The 22838-nt window shown below is 38.2% G+C and overlaps 1 protein-coding gene across 1 annotated transcript in view; it reads left to right on the plus strand.

Annotated features, from left to right (window-relative positions):
* PCNX2 (pecanex 2) overlaps positions 1-22838 on the plus strand; it is a 304964-nt gene that overhangs the window by 127551 nt on the left and 154575 nt on the right. Inside the window, exons 18-19 of the mRNA XM_052640516.1 lie at positions 11143-11235; positions 11996-12146. Coding sequence (XP_052496476.1) covers positions 11143-11235; positions 11996-12146 — 244 coding nt within the window. The remainder of the gene's footprint in view (positions 1-11142; positions 11236-11995; positions 12147-22838) is intronic.

The following is a 22838-nucleotide window of genomic DNA, read 5'->3' on the forward strand; positions in this document are numbered from 1 at the left end:
GGGGGCAGTTTCAAACACCCTTTGAACAGGTGTATCTCTTTGGCATCAACTTACAAACCTTAATAGTTTGAAAAGCAAAGCTCATTGATTAGATAATCTCTCACTTGAGTACTGAGCTTGGAGCAGTCTGCTGTCTCCCAGTCTTGCTTTTCCTGTATGTGTTTTTTTATTTGTTTGTTTGTTTCTCTAGGAATAACAGATTAAGCAAAAACCATTTAATGGGATAGTGATTGCAAGCTCCTCTAGCCAGGAGATGAATCTCATTTGTCCTGGCCTCTGGGCTCTAGTCCGTGGGAGTGCAAAGAGTTGGACACAGCTTAGTGACTGGGCACGCACACGTGCACCACAGCACCAGTGCCTCATGCCTAGTGGGTGCTCAGTGCATTCCACTGAATTTAGAAGAGTTAAATGCAATTCACCATTTCAAGACAATGTGCAAGAATTATAGCCAACGCAATAGCACTTAAAAGAATTCATACTCAGACCTCTGTGCCTTTCTTTGAGTGTAGTTAGTGTTCAAGCTAAAGCATTGAGCATTGGTTACCGCAGGGAATCAAATCCAAATCACTTACTAGGAATAAGGGTTTGTTAATTATTGAATTTAATGTTTATTTCCAGTTTTATTGAGATATAATTGACATTCACCACTGTGTAATTGTGTTTATTAATTTTAGGGCTGAGACACACTTAAAAGCAGGGTGTGAGGTGAAGCTTCCGGGACTGATGAGGTGCCAGCTAACAAAGAAAGAAGACACTTGACATCCAAATGTAGTGTCAACAACCAAACCTCTATTATTTATATCAGAAAAATTACAGGGATGAGATCAAACTCACACTCCCAGATTAATTTCTATAGAACTGATAGGGTGGCCTGAGTCAATCCAAGAGTTTCCCATGGATATCTGTGAAATAACTCTCCCCCCTTGGTTTCATGAATGATGAAGATGTTTTCTGATTTATTTGCAGTAAAATAATCTGTGAATTACAATGAAATCCGATGAGAAATTTGCCTAGCATACACAGATGGCATTTCATTAGTATGATTAGCTGTGATGGGTTAGGTGTTGCCTCACTTGACTTTAGTATTATTTGAAATGCTTCGTACAATGTAGAGCACATAACTTGTAGGTGATTTAATATGATGTGTGTGTTCATTTCTCTGAAAGATTTCTCATCTACTTATAATATTTTAAAGGGACTCTCAAATTCAGCTTTTATAGTTTTTTGTGGTGTAATACCATTTATTTCCTAGTGCAAGGAAATTTCCCTCTTGATTTTGTTTCTTTTTGTCTCTCTCTGGCTGTCTTACTCTCTTGCTCTTTCCCTATGCCTGTCTGTCTGTCTGTCTCTCTCCCTTACATTTTAGTTTATATGAGAAGTCCCTAGGAAACATGATATGCTCAGTTTTCCAGCCCATCCTCCTATTCTGATTCACTTGCCCTGGGGAATCAATATGTTTATGAGACTGTCCATCCAGGTGATTTTGATCAGGTGCCCTACAGGCTGCTTTAAGGGACATTGGTCTAGAAATGGAGATACCCAGAGCTCTAGCAGTGGGTTTACTCCATATGAGCAACACAAGTTATGCTCACAAAGTTTATTACCACAGTTCAGTAGTTAATAAAATGTAAACTTTCCACGAGTAGTTTGCCTGGTTAGTCTTTTGTCCATATGCCTCGTTAGCGTGGTCTTTCTGTTTTTACCCTCATTTTCATCACTTTCAACATTTTTTCCCATCACATTCAGATTTGTTACTTTTATGACATCTAGAAACAACAAAGTTATCTAACTTTTATGTGTATTATCCAGACTACTTCTTTTAAACAATTGGTTGTATCATCTAGGTTTTTTGAGTCTGATGCTGTCTAAATCTGCTGGGTTTGTAGTGTTGGACCAGGGCTTCTTAAGTTTCTTTTTAAAGTTTTGGGGCATGAAGTGCTACATAAAATGCCACAGTGAATTTAAAATGTTCAGTGTACTGAGATCTAATATAGTTATTAGCTAAACACATATGAGTTCATCATTAAAAGAGGCAACAAAACTTTGAGTGTAGTTTTAGAAGTTCTGGCAAGTATAGGTCCTGAAAGAAAAAAAAAATGTAGGTTATCGATATGTTATTATATTCATGCAAAATGCATAGAAGGCTTATGTCAACTATGATAAGAAAATTCATAAATACCACCAGAGACGTAAAAAGTTAGAAAAGCAAAAGCATTCTGACACATTAGAGATAACCATGGAAGACATGACGAAAACATGATTGAACTCACAGTAGTAACAAAACATATCAATTGATACTAGAAATGATTTTAACAAGTAGTATCAGAAATAGAGAAAGCTACAGCAGTCTGTTAAAATGTAAATGAAGTCTGAAAGTGGTGATAAACAGATAGAACCTGATTTTTCATGAGAAGGCTGAAATTTATTAAATGTCAATCTCTCTAATAAATTTATGGATTTAATGTAGTTCAAAACAGTTCTAAAGGAATTATATTCAAAACTTGGGGAAATAATTCTAAAGGTTCATTTAGAAGTATAGAAGTTTAATAGTTTAAAAAATCTGAAAAAGAATAAGAAAGGAATTTAGCACTTTGAGGTGTTGAGTACATTATAAAGATTGAGTGATCAGAAAAAAATATGAGACTAATCCAAGATTAGAGGGTGGGATTAGTGAATCAGTTAAACACAGAAAGGTGACAAATTATTTATATGACTGTGTAACGTGAGAATTAAATGTTGCAATCAAGAGTTGATTATCCAATGTATGGTATTAAGGTAGTTGTTTAGCAATGGGAAGGAAAAGAGAATTTCATGTGCTAATCCCACTTTAAATACCAATGTAAGTTAGAGAGAGGGGACGAGAGATCAAATGAGACTTTCCCATCTCTGACATTCTGACAGACCAAGTTATTACAATCAGACCCTGTTGATTAATACTGAAAATTCTGAATCAAATATAAAAAACTCTTTTTTAGAAGGATGGGTCTAACATATACACACTACTCTATGTAAAGCAGATAATAAATAAGGATCTACCGTATAACACAGAGAATGATACTCAATACTTTGTAATAATCTGTGAGGGAAAAGAACCTGAGAATGAAGATTTATATGAAATAAAATCACTTAGTTATACACCTGAAATTAACATGACACTATAAATTAACTATATTTCAATAAAATAAAAGGAAAAAATCTTTCTCAAGTGTGACTAAAAATTTGACGAAATAATAAGGAATTATTAAGTCAGATGAGTGAACAAGGAACCTTCACATCTACCTAATCAGGGGAACTTGAGCCTCAGTTTTCAGCCCTCGAGCTGTGAGGAAGAGAAGCGAAAGCCTGCCAAAGGGGAGATCATTCACTCATCATGCTGGGACACTGAGCCCACTCTCAGCGGAAGGGTGAACCAGAAGGAATCTGTTCCACACTCTGCAGTGCCAGGAGAATGCAAGCAAATTCTCTCCAGGGTTGAACTTAACAGCAACAAAATAATCGTTTCCATAAATTTTCAGTACCAATTCTAACATCTGAATTGTACAACCCCCTCAATTTATTAATATAGTTTAAAGTTGCTGCCAATTGGAAATGCCTCATGACAAAACAAAGACAAAATATATGAATCCTCTATAGAGGATGCCTTCCTCTTCAGTCTCCCCAAATTCCCAAAACCACTTTTCTAAGGGATGTGAGCAGCTTTTGATAAAAATTTAAAACTACACAGAAAAACAAAGAGCCAAAACAAATAGATTTGCAATCACTTCAGATAGTAGAATGACCAGATACACATTTTGAAACAACTCAACTTACTATGTTTGAAGAAATAAAAGGGTTAATATTTAACAGACTTCCCTGGCGGCTCAGCTGGTAAAGAATCTGCCTGCAACATGGGAGATCTGGGTTCGATCCCTGGGTTGGGAAAATCCCCTGGAGAAGGGAAAGGCTACCCACTCCAGTATTCTGGCCTGGAGAATTCCATGGACTGTATAGTCCATGGGGTTGCAAAGAGTTGGACACAACTGAGTGACTTTCACTTAATATTTTAAACCATAGAAAGTATTAAAAATGATCCAGTGTGTTTGAAAGAGAACCAAAATATCTAAATAAAGTAAAGCAATTAAAGTAAACACACACACACACACACACACATACAGGAGAGATGAGATACCTCTGAAGAGAGAATTAGTATACTGAAAGAGCAAGACAAAAGAAAGTATCCAAAATGCAACAATGATAGGCCAAAAATTAGGATATATACAACAGATGCAGAGATGTGAAAGATGGAATAAGAAGATCTAATCTATCTATCTCTCTTTCTCTATATATATATATAAAATCAAAAAGAGAGACTGAAGCATAATGATTATTTAATGAGGTAATATCTGAGTATTTACCATAACTGATGAAAGACCCTAATCAGAGATTTAAGAATTCTGGTGAAAACAAGCAGGATAAATTAAAGAGGAACACACACTGGGCAAACTGTAGTGAAATTGCAGTACACCAAAGACACAGACCATCTTAAATTTGTTAAATAAAATGAATAGATTACATTCAAATGAATGACAGCCTGAATGCTACCTTACCAAGTGGAACAGTAGAAAACAGAAGACAGTTTGATAGGTTTAAAGTTCTGTAAAGCACGTAACTGGCATGCTAGAGTTTGATGCCCAGTGAAAATATCTTTCAAGAATGAGGGCAAAATAAAAATATTTTAGAAAAATGCTGAGAGACTCTCAGTGAATGTAATTCTGAAAGATAGTCTTCAAGAGAAAGTAATCTCTGATGGTCTAATTTATAAGAAAGCACAAAGAGAAAAGAAAGTGGCAGATGTGTTAGTAAATCTAAGTAAATTTTAACTGTATAAAACCATCGTGAGTGTATGGTTGGCTTAAAAAATGTGAAATATAATGACATATGTGCCTACGGTAACATATAAGTTTAGATGGGAAGGGAAATGGACACCAGGACTTGTTAAGTTCTTTGTATGTCCAGGAGATGAATTAAAATATTGATTAAATTTAGACTGTGATTATTTAAGCTTGCACAATTGATTGTTTAGTATAACTACTAAAGGAATAGAAACAGAGCATGTAGGCTCCAACCCTGTACAGAAGGAAAAATAGAATAAAAAATGGTTTTTAATAAGTAGAAAATATAATGGGACTCTTTTGTCACATTGTCCTTAAAAGTCAATTTCAGATGGAATTTTCAACGTAAATATTAGATGACAAACCCTGAAAGCACTTAGAGTCATAATAAAGGAGATTAGCTTTATGATATCAGGGTACAGAAAAAATTTTAACAAAACTTCAGATTCATTAAAATTATCACTTTTGATTTATCAAATAATACCTTCTTCAAATAAGACTTAAAAATATAAGCTACAGAATGGGAAAAGATTTTTAAAATATGTACAGTTGATGAAGCACTAGTGTTATGATGAATATAAAAGTTCTATAAATTATAAGAAAACCAGCTATCTCAATTAAAAATGGGCAAATCTCAATGGCCAAAACATGACTACATATGCAGTCTAATTAATAATCAGGAAACTCCAAACAAGTTATCATTTTATACCAACCAGACTGACAAAAAATTACAGTTCTCTTGATACTACGTGTTGACAAAAGTGTAGCACAATAAAACTTCATGTACTGCTAAGAGCAGTTAATACAATATATCTGTTTTGGAAACAGTCTGGTATGATAAAGTTGCTATTATATGTAGAGCCAGCATTTCTACCTCTAAATACATATCTACCCTAGAGCAAATCTTGCACATTTGTACCAGATACACACAGAAGATTGCTCATTGTAGCATTTGTCATAAGAACCCCAAACTGAAGCTGCTGGAAATTCCACCTACAGTAGAATGGCCTTTGTAGCAAAGCAAAAGAACTTACTAGAGCTATAAATGGTGAATTTTAGCCACTTAAAAAATGGCCATTTATATTTGCCCATTTTTAATTGAGATGTCTGGTTTTCTTATAATTTATAAGAATTTTATATTCCCTGAGAGCTCAGTTGGTAAAGAACCTGCCTACAATGCTGGAGACCCTGGTTCGATTCCTGGGTGGGGAGGATCTGCTGGAGAAGGGCTAGGCTACCCACTCCAGTATTCTTGGCCTTCCCTTGTGGCTCAGTTGGTAAAGAATCTGCCTGCAATGCGGAAGACCTGGGTTCGATCCCTGATTTGGGAAGATGCCCTGGAGAAAGGAATGGCTACCCACTCTAGTATTCTGGCCTGAGTCCATGGGGTCTCAAAGAGTCAGACACAACTGAGCGACTTTCACTTCATTGTATTCATCATGACACTAGTATTGAGCAGAGGAAACAAGAGACAAACAGATACATACAGTGTGATACCATCTCTCAGGTAAAAATAGGCAAACTAAGCTGCTTATGGTTACATACATAAGTAGCAAACATTTTTTTTAAAGCAAGAAAGTTGTTTTCATCAATCAGGATAGTTAATGGGCACCTGAAGAGGGGAAGGAAGGGTTTATGACCAGAAAGTCACATACAAGGGACTTCTTGGGTTCCAGGAATACCGGATTTCTTGAACCAGACATTCTCACTGAGGCGTTCACTTTATAATTATTCCTTACATTGTCTGTATGTATTTTATATAACTTTCTGTATGCATGGCTCATATTTTTTAAAGTGTTAAAGAAATTTTCATAAAAGAACATGAAATATAATACATGTTTATTCAATTCCTAAAGAGCAAATGATTTCCCAGACTATAGAATCTGTAAGATTAAAATAAATAACACTAGACAGTTAAATTTGAGTGCATAGAAATGTAAACTTCTATATGAAAAAGGGCAATAAAATGAAAATAATTTTGATAATTTGGTAAAAATATTTGTTACAAATTTGTAAGTTAAATTATCTTTCTTATACCAATGACATAATTTTTTAAATTCTATAAGCAAATAATATTGATGTTTCATTTAGCGACAAAATATTTAATAGGTAAATATATGAAATATATTTACCCTTCTTATAAATAAAGAAATGCAAGTTAAAATGGAATAGTATATTTTGGTCCACTCAATTAGCACAGGACAAACTAATGATATTGCCAATTGTGACAAGATGAGATCTCTTAGACATTATATTATATTTGTGTAAATTATTACAATCATCTGATAAGGTATAATTTATCAAGAATTGTGAAATACTCTTAACCTATGATATAATAAACCTATTTATCATAATTTTTATAGATAATTAATTCAAAATATGAAAAAAGATTTAGGTGCAAAAAGATAATGGAGCAAGCAAGCAAGTCATTTCCTATTCTTGGCGATCCTGTGGATTATAACCTGACAGGCTCCTTTTGTCCATGCGAAGCTCCACACAAGAATACTAGAGTGGGTTGCCATTTCCTCCTCCAAGGGATCTTCCTGACCTAGGATTGAGCCCGCATCTTCTGCAGCTCCTGCAGCTCCTGCGTTACCAGACAGATTCTATACCACTGAGCCACCTGGGAAGCCCAAAAGATAATTGCAACATAATTCATTATGGTAAAAAATGGAAGTCTTAGCAGTTAGGAAATGTTTTACATTCAATTTTATTCATTAGATTAATGCTCTGAGGGTCTATTATGATATTGTTGGTATATGTATGTGTTTATATGTATGGCATCACAAGATGGAAAATTATTTGACCATCAAGCGATGATAGTAAGCCTATACATCTATTTAATCATATCTGTAATGTTTACAAAAGAAACTACTGTTGAAAAAGGCAGAAAATTTAATGTATACTAAGATTAGACATTTAAGAAACATTCATGGAAAAACACTTCGACATCATGATTAGTGCTAGAACTATGGTTCAGCATTTACAGGCCAATAAACTGGCCCAGAAGATACAGCAACAGTCTCTGAGGTATATTTCAAGATTCCTTTCAAAGAGTATTTTCAAGAATAAAATTTTTTTGGAGCAAAATAATATCTCCTTTTTGGTGGCTATAGAAAAGAGGAGATTACTTCCTTTCTAAATTGCTGATGTTACTGTTACCAATATTAAGTTTGTCATTTTTTATTAATTAGCATCAAGAGTGAAAAGATGAGATCTCTTAGACTTTGTATTATATTTATGTAAATTATTGCAATAATCTAATCAGATGTAATTTATCAAGAATTGTGAAATACTCTTAACCTATGATATAGTGAATCTATCATAGTTTTTCTAGAGAATTAATTCAAAATATGAAAAAAGGTTTAGTAATATCATTAATTTATCTTGTGGTTTTCTTAATTAGCATCAAAAGTGAAAAGCTCAATATTACCATCTACCATCTCCATTGGTGAGCCTGTTCAAAAGTTTTGCCCATGTACAGTTAGGAATGGGAGTTGGAAAGAGTTATTGGACTTCTTATTGAGTTGTAAAGTTCTTTATATATTATAGACAAAAGTCCTTTGTTGGATGGATGTTTTGCAAATCATGTATGTTTGTGTGTTTTTCCCAGTCTTTGGCTTGCTTTTACATTCTGTTAGAAGGTCTTTGGAAGAATAAGTATTTTAAATTTTCATGAAGCTCAGTTTATGACTTTTTTTTCTTTTTACAGTTGCAGCTTTTAGTGTCTTAATTAGGAAAACTTTGCCAAACCCAAAGTCACCAAGATTTCTTCTTATATTTTCTTTGAGGAGTTTGATAGTTTAGGTTTATGATGCAAGTTGAGTTAATGTTTGAGCGTCAAGGAGATTTTTTGTTGTTGTTTTCTTTTTGTAGATGGCTATCCAACTAAACCAGAATCAGGTGAAAAAATTTTTCCTTTATCTTATTGTGGGGAAAGGTGTCATTTTACCTTGACCCCTTTGTTTAAAATCAGTTGACTGTTTACATTTTGGCCTATTTCTGGACTTTTTATTCTGCTCAGGTGGCCTCAATGTCTATTTTGTGGCAATGCCACCAATACCTGATTACCATAGTTTGCACATACAGTTTCTGAATTAGATATTGAAAGTCCTCCAACTTTGTTCTTCTTTTCAAAATTGTTTTACCTAGTCCCCGGGTCTGTTGCACTTCCAAGTAAACTTTTGAATTAACTTCCCAATTTATAAAAAAATAAAATAAACAATCCTATTAGGATTTTGATTGAAATTGCCTTTAAACAATTTTAAGCAGGTCATTTAAAAATGGCATAGTTTAACTAACATTGTTAATCAACTATGCTCCAATACAAAATAAAAAATTTTTAAATGACAGTTTTAAGTTAGACTATTTGGGGAAATGTATATCTCCCTTTTGGATAAGCATCAGCAATTTTAAAATGACATAAACCATGTCAATGAAAAATAGTAAATAAAAATGAATAAATCTCCACAGCCTAAAGATGCAATGAATTATAGAACTTCCCTCTGGTAGAGTTTGGCCTTTTTTAAAGTGTTTGGAATGAAAGGAGATAACTAGATTTTTGCCATTTACTAATAGTAAATTTTTGAGAAAACTTACGACACAAAATTTTATAGATTCAGAATTAAAAACCAATGACTTTTCCTGCTCAAAAATCAGATTACTATTACTAAGAAAAGATCCAGAATTTTGTTTATCACTATTTGATTGCTCATATATTCAGTACTTATATGTGAATTGTAAACTTTTGAGATAGGAAGTGCAAAGCAACTTTAGCAGCTAATTGGTAAATTGATGGTGAGAGTGGATCTCTTCATTGTATGATTGATTATCCCGACCAAGCCATGTTGATTTTTCATCAGAAGGTTCAGGTCATTTTTACTGCATTAAACTCTCCTCCTGATTGCTTCCTGTCACTTCGGATGACAGTTCAGTCAGAAAACCAGCAGCATGACTTGCAAGAAATTCCATATTTTAATTTTAAAGAGACAGGAAAAGATAAAGGGAGGGAGGTAATGTAGGTAAACAGGCATATGATTTGTACAAAAAGGAAAGAAGGGAGGCGATGGGGAAACAGGTATATTCTGTATGATTTTCTGGCAGGTAACATTCAAAACAGTTATTTAAGAGGCATAATTCCTTTTTGATATGATATACTGATATATTTAAACTGATGATTTCAGAGTTTTCAGATAACAATATGATGCCTTAATATATTCAGTAATTGTGTACTGCAGCTAATTGGCATCTATAGAAAGAAAATATTTAATGATCCCCTAATACTCCTTTTAGCTCTGTCAGTTAGCCAACATTGTACCCTCCTGAGCTAACAGGCCATTTTCCATGTGTCTGCAGTATTAGTAACATTCTTTGGTCTAATTTTTCTTTGTTTTCCCTTGTGCCTGCTCACTACACAATTTTGTGTGATGGAAAATTAGTAGCAAGTTACTGATATTTCATTTTTTGCATATGTGTACATAATATAAATATACTTAAATTATTTGGAAATCACTCTTACCTCATTTAACTGAATGAAAATGTAAAATCTATTTAGGAGCAAAGAGAAAAAGTAAATGTGTAAGAGGCCTCTGTCTGGCCTAGGCTTGGCACATTAAAATACAAGCCACACCAAAGCCCAGTGGAGATTATTAGCACTTTACCCGTCTTTATTAGACCTGGGCATCTCGCATCTGATCTGTGATTGTCAAGAAGAACTTTATGCCTCTTACACGTGTAGAAAATCTTCTCTCCCTGGCTAGTGGATGGAGGCATGCTGCTGCTAAGTCGCTTCAGTCGTGTCCGACTCTGTGCAACCGCATAGACGGCAGCCCACCAGGCTCCCCCGTCCCTGGGATCCTCCAGGCAAGAACACTGGAGTGGGTTGCCATTTCCTTCTCCAATGCATGAAAGTGAAAAGTGAAAGTGAAGTTGCTCAGTCGTGTCCGACCCTCAGCGACCCCATGGACTGCAGCCCTCCAGGCTCCTCCGTCCCTGGGATTTCCCAGGCAGGAGTACTGGAGTGGGGTGCCACTGCCTTCTCATGGCAGTCTGCATTTCCTCTTGCCGCTTCTGCCTTAATTTCCCTGATATTCCCCACATGGGAGGTGCTGAATGGTCCATCCAACGGGTGCCATTGGGAACAGATCAGGTAAGTGACGGTCTGATGTAGTGTATCCAGGGGTTAAGGTCCCGTCACCTGATTTATCTGGTGACCCAGAGGTGCTGAGAGAAACACATCAGAGCAGACTGTGCAGCTGTTTTCTGTTTACAGAAGGACATCCTGAAGTCAGACCTCGTCATCTGCTCGGTGGCTGCCGTTCTGTCCTTTGCAGTCAGTGCCAGCACTGTGTTCCTGTCCTTGCGAGTATGTACCCACTTGGCTTTGCACTCTTCCCCTCTCCTCATTGTCTGTAAACAGAGCCCACCATGCAGCTCCAGGCTATTGATTGGTTAGTGGAGCCAGAGAAAGAATAGAGAAGAATAGAGAGCTTGGAGGAATATATCCAGGTGTGTTGAGTTATGTCTGAGATGAGTTTTGGCCCACAACACAGAGTTGATCCAGATGTTTCCCATCCAGGGAATGGTTTGGTTAGCATATCTTGTAGAATCCACCATGAGGATGGTCAACAGTCATAAGACAGGATCACAGCTCACTGCTAAGAGTGGAGAAGGGAGGACTCACCGGATCAGGAATGAGATGGAAGTCACAGAGCCAAAATGATTATTGGAACATAATTTTCAATTGGAAAAACAACAGTAGAGAGCCAGATGGGATTTCTGGCTAGAGGTCCTTGCAGACAGTTGCTGTCTCACTTTTCTATCAGTGAAGAGAAGTCTGTTAGCTAAATTTGTTATTCTCCATCTCGTCTTAAAAAAAAATAACAACAAGCAAGAAAAAATATTCTAATGGGCAGAATATCTCAGCCTTTTGTGCACTCCGTCTTGGTGGTTCTTAACACAGAGACCAGTTTCAAGTGCTATGGGAGAAATTTTCAGAGGCCTGAGGCAAGAGCTGAGTTTGGCTGTGTGTGCTTTAGGAGGAGCGGAGAAGGTTCTGGATTATTGACAGGCATCCTTCCCCATGCTTTCAGCGACACACTGACTCTTATCTTCTTCTGTTGCAGCCCTTTCTCAGCATTGTGCTCTTCGCCCTGGCTGGAGCCGTGGGGTTTGTAACCCACTACCTGCTCCCCCAGCTGCGCAAACATCACCCGTGGATGTGGATTTCACACCCCATCCTTAAAAACAGAGAGTATCAGCAACGGGAAGTGAGAGGTGAGTAAGGTATCCCTCATAAAAATAGGGTGTGATGAGGGGTCTGCTTTATACTGAGTGTGTGCACAGCTGTGCAAATGGACCCTTAAATATGGTGATGTGTGGATTACTTTATGTGTGTGTGTATTTTGTGTTAGCCACTCAGTTGTGTCTGACTTTTTGCAACCCCCTGGACTGTAGCCTGCCAGTCTTCTCTGTCCGTGATATTCTCCAGGTTAGAATACTGATACCCCTTTTCTAGGGGATTGTCCCGACTCAGGGATCAAACCCAGGTCTCCTGCATTGCAGGCAAATTCTTTACCATCTGAGCCACCAGCAAAGTGTGTATTTCACTACAGTAAAGGAGAGCATGTGTACCTTGAAGTGTACAGTAATGTTCCTGGAATTATAAAGTTGAAGTGGGGTGAATTAGAAGTCTGTTTTATGAAAATGATTGGTTGTTATTATTGAGGAAAATTTCATTTATATCATTCAGACCTGAACGTCATACTGTTCCACTTTCAGCTGATGGGGGACCAAGAATAGCATCACTCAATTTGCCTTGTCATCTTCCACAAAACAAGAGGTGGGATGTGGCAGAGGCTGACCTTTGAATTGTGATCCATGAACCCTTGAAATTTTGTTGAATTTGCAGTGCTCACCTAGAACGAGACCCACACCCCTAACTGGACTTCACTGACTGAGCAGTTTCCATGGCTGACTCTGGCCACCATTAAGTAGCAGCCTGATAATGACCCTAACAGTGTTTGAGCTTCTAAGTAAAAAAGTCAGAAATTTCCCTGTTAGGTCTCTCCAGGCTCTGATTGAACAGATGGCAGATGGATTGATTTATCCCCATTTTCAGACATATTGGGCATGGTTTATAGCTATAGTTTGTAACTAACCCATGATGCTAAGTCTGCACTGTAATTTCTCCATTGTTAAATGAGTCATCTAGTCATCTCCACCTTCAGACATGAGGGTATATGAGTAGCACCAAGGTTTGCTGACTCAAACTCATAGTATTCTGACTCAAGGTTTGCTGGACTCAGCCAGGTTTGTCATCAGTAACTTCAGTAACTAGTACTGAAATGATTTAGTGTTGTTTCGAAGATTCTGAAGAACTCAGGTACCACAGTGCCTAATGTTTCCAGTGCAGAAAGGATTTAGCAAAAGGCAAAGAGGTAAGAAGTGGTTTATTAGAACAGGATGCTTGTGAGGGTTACAGGTGAGCAGGAGAGAGGATGCCATGGCCAGAACTTACTGGGCTACAGTTTTAAAGTCAAAGGAAAGTGGAGAGGGTAGAAGATCTTTGTTATTCTTGGGTAGATGCCATGCTTCCATCATCAGTTCCTCCCGCAGGTTGGGCAGGGGAGTTTTCTTGTCCCCTACAAGGTCAAGCTAGGTCCATGAATGATTGCTTTTTGTGTACAGAGGGCATGTCCTAACTTTCTGAGCTCCCTGGGCAGGATGTGGGCCTCATGCCACCATTGTTTTATTGTTTGGGGGCAAGTCTCATGATTCTGTTGCGTGGTTTTGTTGCTGAGCAAGCCTGTTTGGTTTTGTGGTTAAGCAAACCTGCGATCTTGAGTAATTGTTAATTTACAGGGTCCCCCATTTTTTTAAACTTACAATCCCCTAGTGAGATTAACCATTTAGGTACCCACTTTGTCCCTTCACTCTGTTCCTATCAGTGTGACCAAACTAAAAGGGCAGAGGGGAATTAATTTAAGAAGAAATAAAGTAATTACTTATGATACTGCCAGGAATAGAGAACATGTCTGAATGGCTACCAGGAGCTGCCTTAATTTGAAACAGTGACATCAGTAAAACAGGGTTTTGCTTAGAGGAGAGACATGGGCTAATGGACCTGCTGCCAGTGTAGGGTTTAGAAGGCGGTGGAGGCAGCTCAGACTGTCTTGCCTTTGGACATTTGTTATCCCGCTTACAACACCAGTGGCTCACCAAAGATCAAGCTGCATAATACGGTTTTTAAATGCTGCGTTCAATCTTGTGTGCTACATAAATGCAAATTATTATCAGTAATGTAAAAATTGAAGGAAGATGAGCTCAGAGTAGGTGCAGTTGATAACGGTCAGTTCACATTACAGTCCACCTAGACGGAAAGTGAAAGAAGGTAACAGTATTGGTCACTCAGCCGTGTCCAACTCTTTGCAACCCAATGGACTGTGTAGCTCACCAGGCTCCTGTCTCTGTCCATGGCATTCTCCAGACAAGAATACTGGAGTGGGTTGCCATTCCCTTCTCCAGGGGATCTTCCTGACCCAGGGATCAATCCCAGGTCTCCCTCATTGCAGGCAGATTCTTTACCGACTGAGGGGTCCATCCAAACCAGTGCCTGCATGTGGGTCAGTCAAGCACCTGAAGAAAAGACGAGTTTCTTTAGAACTTCTGCTGTGTCAGGGTTGCATCTGCCTTCCGTTTCCTTAACTTATTGAAAGACTAGGTTTTGTTGACATTAGCGGAGTATTGTTTCGGCCTCAGCGGTAAGTAGTTGCTGGGGATTTGAAGTCAGATGCTTTCACTTGGGAACCTGCATGTCTTTATCTGTATCATCGTGTCTGTGCCTGTACCTAGAAACTTAAATGCCTTTGGGTTGAGGACAAAGAACTTGACAAGAGAGAAAAATAAGACAGATCAGGTGTAGACTCCCCTTGTTGTGGCAGTTCAGAGTGTGGAATTCAACACTGAAAGATGAGTGAGCAGTGGCAGACTTGAAATTTGTGTGTGTGTGTCATTGTGTTTTACCCCCGAATCTAAGAGAACCCAGCCTAAGTTAGAATCATTCAGATATTTTATTTTTTAAAATTTAAATTTATTCATTTTAATTGGAGGCTAATTACTTTACAATATTGTATTGGTTTTGCCATACATCAACATGAATCTGCCACGGGTGTACACGTGTTCCCCATCCTGAACCCCCCTCCCACCTCCCTCCCCACACCATCCCCCTGGGTCATCCCAGGGCACCAGCCCCAAGCATTCTGTATCCTGCATCGAACCTGGACTGGTGATTCGTTTCTTATATGATATTATACATGTTTCAATGCCATTCTCCCAAATCATCCCACCCTCGCCCTCTCCCACAGAGTCCAAAAGCCTGTTCTCTACATCTGTGTCTCTTTTGCTGTCTCGCATACAGGGTTATTGTTACAATCTTTCTAAATTCCATATATATGCGTTAGTATACTATATTGATGTTTTTCTTTCTGGCTTACTTCACTCTGTATAATAGGCTCCAGAATCATTTAGATATTTTAAATCTGAATGATCTTTTCAGTACAAGGTTCAAGAGCGAGAAAGGAGAGTGTGTGTTGATGTCCCCTCTTGGAGGACTGAGTGGGTGGGCAGCTCTGGGCCTCTGTCCTTTACGATAGGTGGAAGACGTTCCCCCTGGTACCATGGGCTTCAACAGAGGCTTGGTGGATATGCCTCACTTGCCTACATTAGCTGTTTATAATCTACCTGAAATCTAGCCAAGAGTAATAGATTTAACAAATCAGGCTCGTAATGAAAAACAGACTGCATTTCAAAATTGTGTGTTGGAAGGAAAATCCAAACACTTAAAATATGTTAGTATGAATGTATTGAAGACCCTTTACCCATTTTGATGTCATCCGCAGCCTGTTTTCTTGCTTTCCCTCCTGGCTGCCTTCCTGCCTTTTAGGTATTTCATTCTTTATTCCTTCTACTAGCCAGAAAACATGCATAGGAAATTCAAGCTGATCATATACCTTTAATGTGAGAATATGTCAAATCTTCTTTCTCATATGATCACAGAATATTTTGGAAAAGCAAAGCAGGGCTGGTAGTACTGTGGATACCACTGTGATCCCTGGTCCTACAGTAGACGTAGCTAACAGAGAACAGTTCTAAAATGGGCCAGTGGCAGACTTTACCAATCAGTTGGAATTGGCATCGGAGACAAGGCCTGAGTGTCGTGTGTGCCTTGAAGTTTATATAATACTATGCCACCACTTTACTGGGAGGAGACTGACACCCAGAGATGTCAAGGGATGTTGACCCAGGTCCCACTAAGTTTGTGGCCAGTGAATGATCAGAACACAGGTGATCTCACTCCCTCTGGTCGTATACAATTTCTGCTACCCATATTGCTCTCAGTGTGCTGGGAAGATGGTGTGCCAAAAAACACACAAAAAAGCAAATAACAATAAAACCAACAACCAGTAGAAGGCTCAGACCCTGAGTGAGGAGGTTATAGTTAACTTCATGTCCATTGGTTGTATGCGTGCTCAGTCGTGTCTGACTCTTTGTCTTTGTGACCTGTGAACTGTAGCCCGCCAGGCTCCTCTGTCCATGGAATTTTTCCAGGCAAGAATACTGCAGTGGGTTTTCATTTCCTTCTTCAAGGGATCTTCCTGACCCAGAGATCAAACCTGCGTCTCTTACATCTCTTGCATTGGTAGGCGGGTTCTTTACCACTGAGCTATCTGGGAAGCCCGACTGGCATGCCCATTCATTAAGCTGTTCTAACTAGTTGGTTCTGTGTATTAAATGGAAATAAATGAGATTTTTAAATTAAATGTTGGATTAGGATCTGGAGCATGGTAGGTATTTAATAATATTGATTGAATGAATCAATGACTGATTGGTGCTTTGTAAATTCACTGAAGGAAGAGTTCCCCACAGACAGAAAAACCCCAGAGGTAAAGGGTTGTTTGAAGGAGTCTAGTCTGTGTGTATAATAAGATGCATACATAGAGACTCATCCCGCTGCAAAATATGGTTGCAGGAAAAGCTTCAGCTGTAACTTTTGGATACATTAGAATAAATGGATGAAAGATTATAGAAATCATTAAAATATCAATAGAAAAATCTCATTTGCATTGTAATTTAACCAAATTCACTATTATAAAGCTAATTCACAATTGAGTCCTCAGTTTGTAATCCTTAAATGAGATTTACTGTGCATTTTAACAAATCTTGCCTGTTGATTTGCAGATAGACTGGTTTCTCCATGTGGAAGACTTGGTTCTGACAGATGCTGCTTTTTCTAATGTGTTTTTCATTTATGATTCCCTGGTGGCTCAGCTGGTAAAGAATCTACCTGCAGTGCGGGAGACCTAGGTTTGATCCCTATCAATCCCTGGGTTGGAAAGATCCCCTGGAGAAGGGAATGGCTGCCCACTCCAGTATTCTGGCCCAGAGAATTCCATGGACTATCCATGGGATCTCAAAGAGTCAGACATGGGACTTAGTGACTTTCACTTCACTCATACATACTGTTAAAAGCCAAATAGGACAAGTTGTGATGAAAAGCAGCAGTCCCTGGTCAACTTTTTCCTGTATGATTCCTCCTTACTTTTTACTCTAGGTCTTTCTTCTGGTATTTACCATAATTCTTACAAATAATGTGCATGTTCTTATCTTTCTTGATATTTCAGATTTGCCTGTCTGACTTTCTGTTATGAATAATAAAGATCTCAATCTCTGCTCTTTCCTCATGTATGAACATTTTACCCTACTCCTTCCTCCTAATATGATTTTTGTTGAACATATATTCTGTTTTTTCCCTGATCATATATATGTATGTCATATAGAAAGTCTAATTGTTCGTGTCTAGTTCAGTAGTGTACCATGCTTGCATTTCCTTTCTTGTTTAGATTGCTGTTTTTGCATCTCCTAGCCTTTCCAATTTCTGTTCTGTTTTTGCATCTCCTAGCGTTTCCAATAACTATGTAAAATATCTCTCTATTAAACTTTCCACACAGGCGAACTTGAAAAATACTCTGTTAGTTCCACCCTTTCCCAGACTCCCTCTGGAACCTGTTTCAGTGTTCCTTGTTTATTCCCTTTGAACGAAACACATCCTCTGGTTGCTTCAGGGAAAGGGTGCATGATAGGGAAATGTTTTGAGACTTCATCTATCTCAAAGTGTTTTCATTCTACTTTGCACTTAACGGAGAGCTTGGAGTGTGTAGCTTGTGAGGGGGTAAGCACTTCTTTCGGAATCCTAAGCTAATGTCCCATTATTTTCTATCTCCTGTTGCTGCTGGCGAAAAGTCTGATGTCTTCCCGGCTCCTGGTCCTTTATCTGTGACCAGATGTTACTGTGCAGGAAGCTTTTGGAAAGTTTAGGAGTGAATGCAACTGTCATGGCCCAGAGAACAGGCTCTGAAAAAGGCAAGGCTCAGATCCTGTCTCTGTCCCTATTAGTGGGGCTTAACTTTTGTGATTCATCTATAATTATGGGTTCCTACAAGATTTATTGGGGGATGAAATGAATCAAGGCCATACATGTAGAGAGCATTTGGCAAGGTCCTTGTGAGGCAGACTGCACTCAGCAAGTACATTCTGCATTCAGTAATTTTACACCTTGTTTTGTGCCTCATTTTACCCATTGTGCTATAAGCTGGTAACCCTTTATGATCTGGATAGACATGTTGTGAAATTTTTGCCGGCAGGTGATAGTACTACTAGACTGACCTAGCTTACAGAATTTCCATCTTTTGAAATGTATATAGTGCTAGAGGAAAGAATAAGGCGTGTCTGATTTTACAACCTAAAGGCTGTACTGGGGTCTATGGGACGGTCTCATCTTCATGTGTGTGATGAGGAAACGCCATGGTTCTGGAAAGAAGGATGTTTCCTTACCCCCTTTGTCTCTCTACATAAAGAGATGCTAGCATCAAGAGATAGAGACCTAGGAAACCCTCCAATGCCTCTTTAAGTCAAAGTGACTCAGATGAACCAGTGTCACGTGAGAAGCAGTCTCATTTGTTACGATGCTTCTGAAAGAGTGTTACAAATGCCAAAGAAGTAGCTGCGGCTGATGTGTCAGAAACTAACCTGCCAGCTGGCAGCCTGCCTTATGTGTTGCCAATGTTCTTATTATTTTCATGCACCTTCTCCCCTCCTCTTCTTTCCCTTCTTGCCTGGCTCTGCTTCCTCTGCTCTCATCTTCTGACCCATCACCTCCTGGTCGACTGGGGAACTTACCTTCCTGTGTCAGTCTGCACGTGCTGGAGGGGGCTGCTGGCAGCGAAACCAGGCTTACACAGCAGCAGGAAGACAGACAAGTGGAATCCAGTGTTCTTTGGTCACAGGGGAGCGAGGCAGAGGGAGTCCTGGAGAAGCACAGGCCAACCCCAGGCAGCGTTAAGAGAGAAAAGATCTGGGGACAGAGTTCAGCCATCAGCTGCCAATCTCAGACTCCCACTCCTTCTCCAGCAATCCATGGAATTTTTATCAGGTGCCCCCTGGGGTTCTTTTAGACTGCTGAATAATTTAAAACAATGCAGAAGTAAAGTAACTGGGGAAAGATTAAAAAAAAAACTAACATTGAAAATTAGGCAATCTTTTTATTTGGCTGCGCCGTGAGGCACGTGGAATCTTAGTTCCCTGACCAAGGATCGAACCCCTGCCCCTGGCATGGAAGTGTGAAGTCTTAACCAGTGGACCACCAGGGAAGTCCCTGTAAGCCTTACTGTGCTGGATTTGATGTATGCAGGATGGCACTGTAGCAGCTTTGAGCTCTCTGAGCCGAGCGTGCATGGGAAGACAGGCCAGAAAGAAGGAGGAACGATGCCAGTTCCCAGCTAGAGTAGGTGAGGCCCCTGTGATGGGGGCTGACTCAGGCTCCCTGCCATGCGTCTGTTGGGATCTTATCTAAAATCACATAACCCTCGTGGCACTTTATGATACTATAATTGATGCAGATGCCTGTGGAAAAATAGAATTAGGGTTTTAAAATAATCTTGTCATTGAAATAACATATGCATCACACTTCACTTGAGGGGAGGAATTCTGATTTTGTGAATTTGTCATTCATCAAGTACCTGCTATGTACTAGGTGCTGTGCTGGGTGTTGATACAAAAATGGAAAAGAGCATAATCCTTGCTCTTGGCAAGATGGTTGTTCTCATGAGAAGTGTCTTCCTTCAGTGCCCATGGTGAGAACATCTGAAAGTTTCTCTTAATCCTTTTTTTGTGAACATTTTGACCTAACCATCTTTAGGTGAAAAATTGATAAATGATTGACTAGTATTTTTAGTTTTAAATAGTATGGGTTAATATTAGTAGAGGACCTTTCTGCCAAGAAGGGAGAGTACATTATTTTCTGAGTCTCCCAAGAATTTCTCCATCCCTTTGAGGAGATGTGAAGAATATATTTTTAATCCCCACTGAATTGATGAAAAAAAAAAGTCAATGGGATGGTTTTGGGGAAATGAGCTAAACATTTTAAAAAATTGAATTAGGCTTTGTATGAAATGAAAATCCAGATGGATTAAAGATTTAAATTGTTTTAAAGAAAGAAAAGAACCAGAATAGCACTGTAAAAAATATAGGTCAAGTTATATAATCTTAGTTAGGGAAAGAGAAAAATAATTTTTCAAACATGATTCCAAACTCAAAAATCACCAAAGAAACAACTAAAAAATTGTATTCCTTGAAATATATGAGCTTTATTATTGTGATTCCTGAACGTTCCCACCTTGTATTTCTCTAAGATGTTTACCATGATATTGAACCTGATAATAGTTATTAAGCAGTTCAAACATATTTATAGACACTGTCACATGCCAAGGACCATGTGAATGCTGATGAAGCACTTGGGAGCAAGGCCAGCATGATCTCATCCCAGGACAAAAGAAAGGGGGAACACTTTGGCCAGGAGGACATCCTGAACTCCTATAAGGCAGGCAGTGCCTCACCATGGAAACCCCCGCTTCTCGAACTTTGTTCTGTTGAGGTCTGCCTTTGTTATTTATGTCAATGATCAGTGATGTTGCCTGAATCTCCTGAGTGGCTCCTATGAACAGAGCGCAGTGCTAACTGTCAAATATGAGGAAGAAAGACAGCCCTGGACCCCTGGCTGTACTAAAGAGATGACCCTTCATCACACAGATGAATATGTTTGTAAGATGTTTAAAGTCCAGTGAAGGAAAAGTATAGGGGGCTAGGAGGGAGTTAGAAAGGGATCTTAATTTAGATTTGAGGGGAAAACAAAGGCTTCTTTGAGAAAGCGCAACTAATTAAAGCCTGAAAGATAACGAGGGGGTTAGCCCTCAAAATGGGGGAGACAAAGCCACAGGCTCACTTTGTTTTTTTTTTTTTTTTTAGAAGATTTTTCTTTATTTATGGAGATAAGTAGGAATGGAAATCTTTCTTTTCATTAAAACACACATTCATAATTATATTTTTTAAAATATTTGAGAAAGAAGAAAGATCATTCATAACCTCACCAAGGTATAACTGCTTTCATTTCTTTCTTCTTTTCCATCCCTGATCATGGCACATACAATTTTACACTGAAATAACAGCATTTATAGCAGAAATATAATTGTATATTCCTTTACATTTGACACTGTTTAATAAATGTTTTCATAGCTCTGTGTGGTCCTCACAATTGTCATTATAACCAGTTATCTCAATTATGGAAATTTGCCCCACAAATAACTCAATGGAAACAAAAGCCTAAATGAAGACAAATATTAATTCTAGTATTTTATCTAAGTGTAAGGAAATATACTTGAAAGAACCCAATGAACCCACCAAATAGGAATGAAAGTAACTTCTAGTATCCCAGTTAACTAAAATACAGGCTCACTTTGAATTGGTGTATTTGTGAATGGGAAGGTTGTGATGACCTTGGGTTTATCTGAAACAGAATTTTAGGCTCTGAGTGGTGGGGTGGTGTGATTTGCTTGACATCTAAGAATGATGACTCAATTCCTGCTACTGATTTGGGTAGTTAAACCTGTTTTTTAAGAGAATGACATGTATACATTTTAGTAGTAAGGACTTGGCCCAGCAAGAAAGATGAAAGTGAGAAATACTCATAGGAAAAGCAGTTGCTTATAATAAGGGGGCACAACCAGCTGGGGTGCAGTGAATCTATTTTGCAGGGCCTCTCTGCCTTACATGCCTTGGTGTGACCAGGCAAGTTGAACCCGAGGTGCACCCCTATTGAAATGTTTATAAATATGTCGCTACAAAGCAGGAAGTCTCGTGTTCGTGAAGCTTGTTAGTCATAATTCAAGATTTGAATTGGAACAAATTGTCTTCCTTTTATCTTTTATCCTAAAGATAAAAACATCCTGAGGATTTTTTTAAATTAACTTTTAATTATTAAGAAGCTCTAGTTTTAGTAGCATAAACATCTAAATAAAACACAACCTGAAAAGCATTCAGTCAAGATAAATCACATGTAAATTTGTACGTGGTGGAGTTAGTTTGCATTCTTTTTCTCAAGGGCCTAATATTTCAGGGAAAAGAGAAATAATATTGTTAAAGAAATATCTTTTTATAGTCTCTTTGCGTATTTGGAACATTACAGAAAGACAGTTATAAACTATCATTGCAAAGATTTTCTTTTTAACTTGACTTTGTCTGAATACTGAGACAATCTGGGGACTTGAACGTATTTATCATGTTACTGCCTTTGTAAGCTTTTCGTCTTATTAGTTTTTCATGGCCACTCTCATAATGATTAACCTTAATCTTTCAGAATTCAGAATTCTGGATTGCACTTGTGTTTCACCTTTCTCCTACATTATTATTCATGTTTATATTTGCTTCCCTTCTACTTCCAAATAGAAACATCCAGTACATTTACCTGTTAAACACTTTCTACAATCTAGAGATTGTAGCATTTCATTGGAATAATTGACTGAACTTGGTAGAAGGATTCTAGAGATATATAAGAATGAGCATGAAATTGATTTGCCT

This window comes from Budorcas taxicolor, chromosome 5, assembly GCF_023091745.1.
Source record: "Budorcas taxicolor isolate Tak-1 chromosome 5, Takin1.1, whole genome shotgun sequence".
In the NCBI taxonomy this organism is placed as follows: Eukaryota; Metazoa; Chordata; class Mammalia; order Artiodactyla; family Bovidae; genus Budorcas; species Budorcas taxicolor.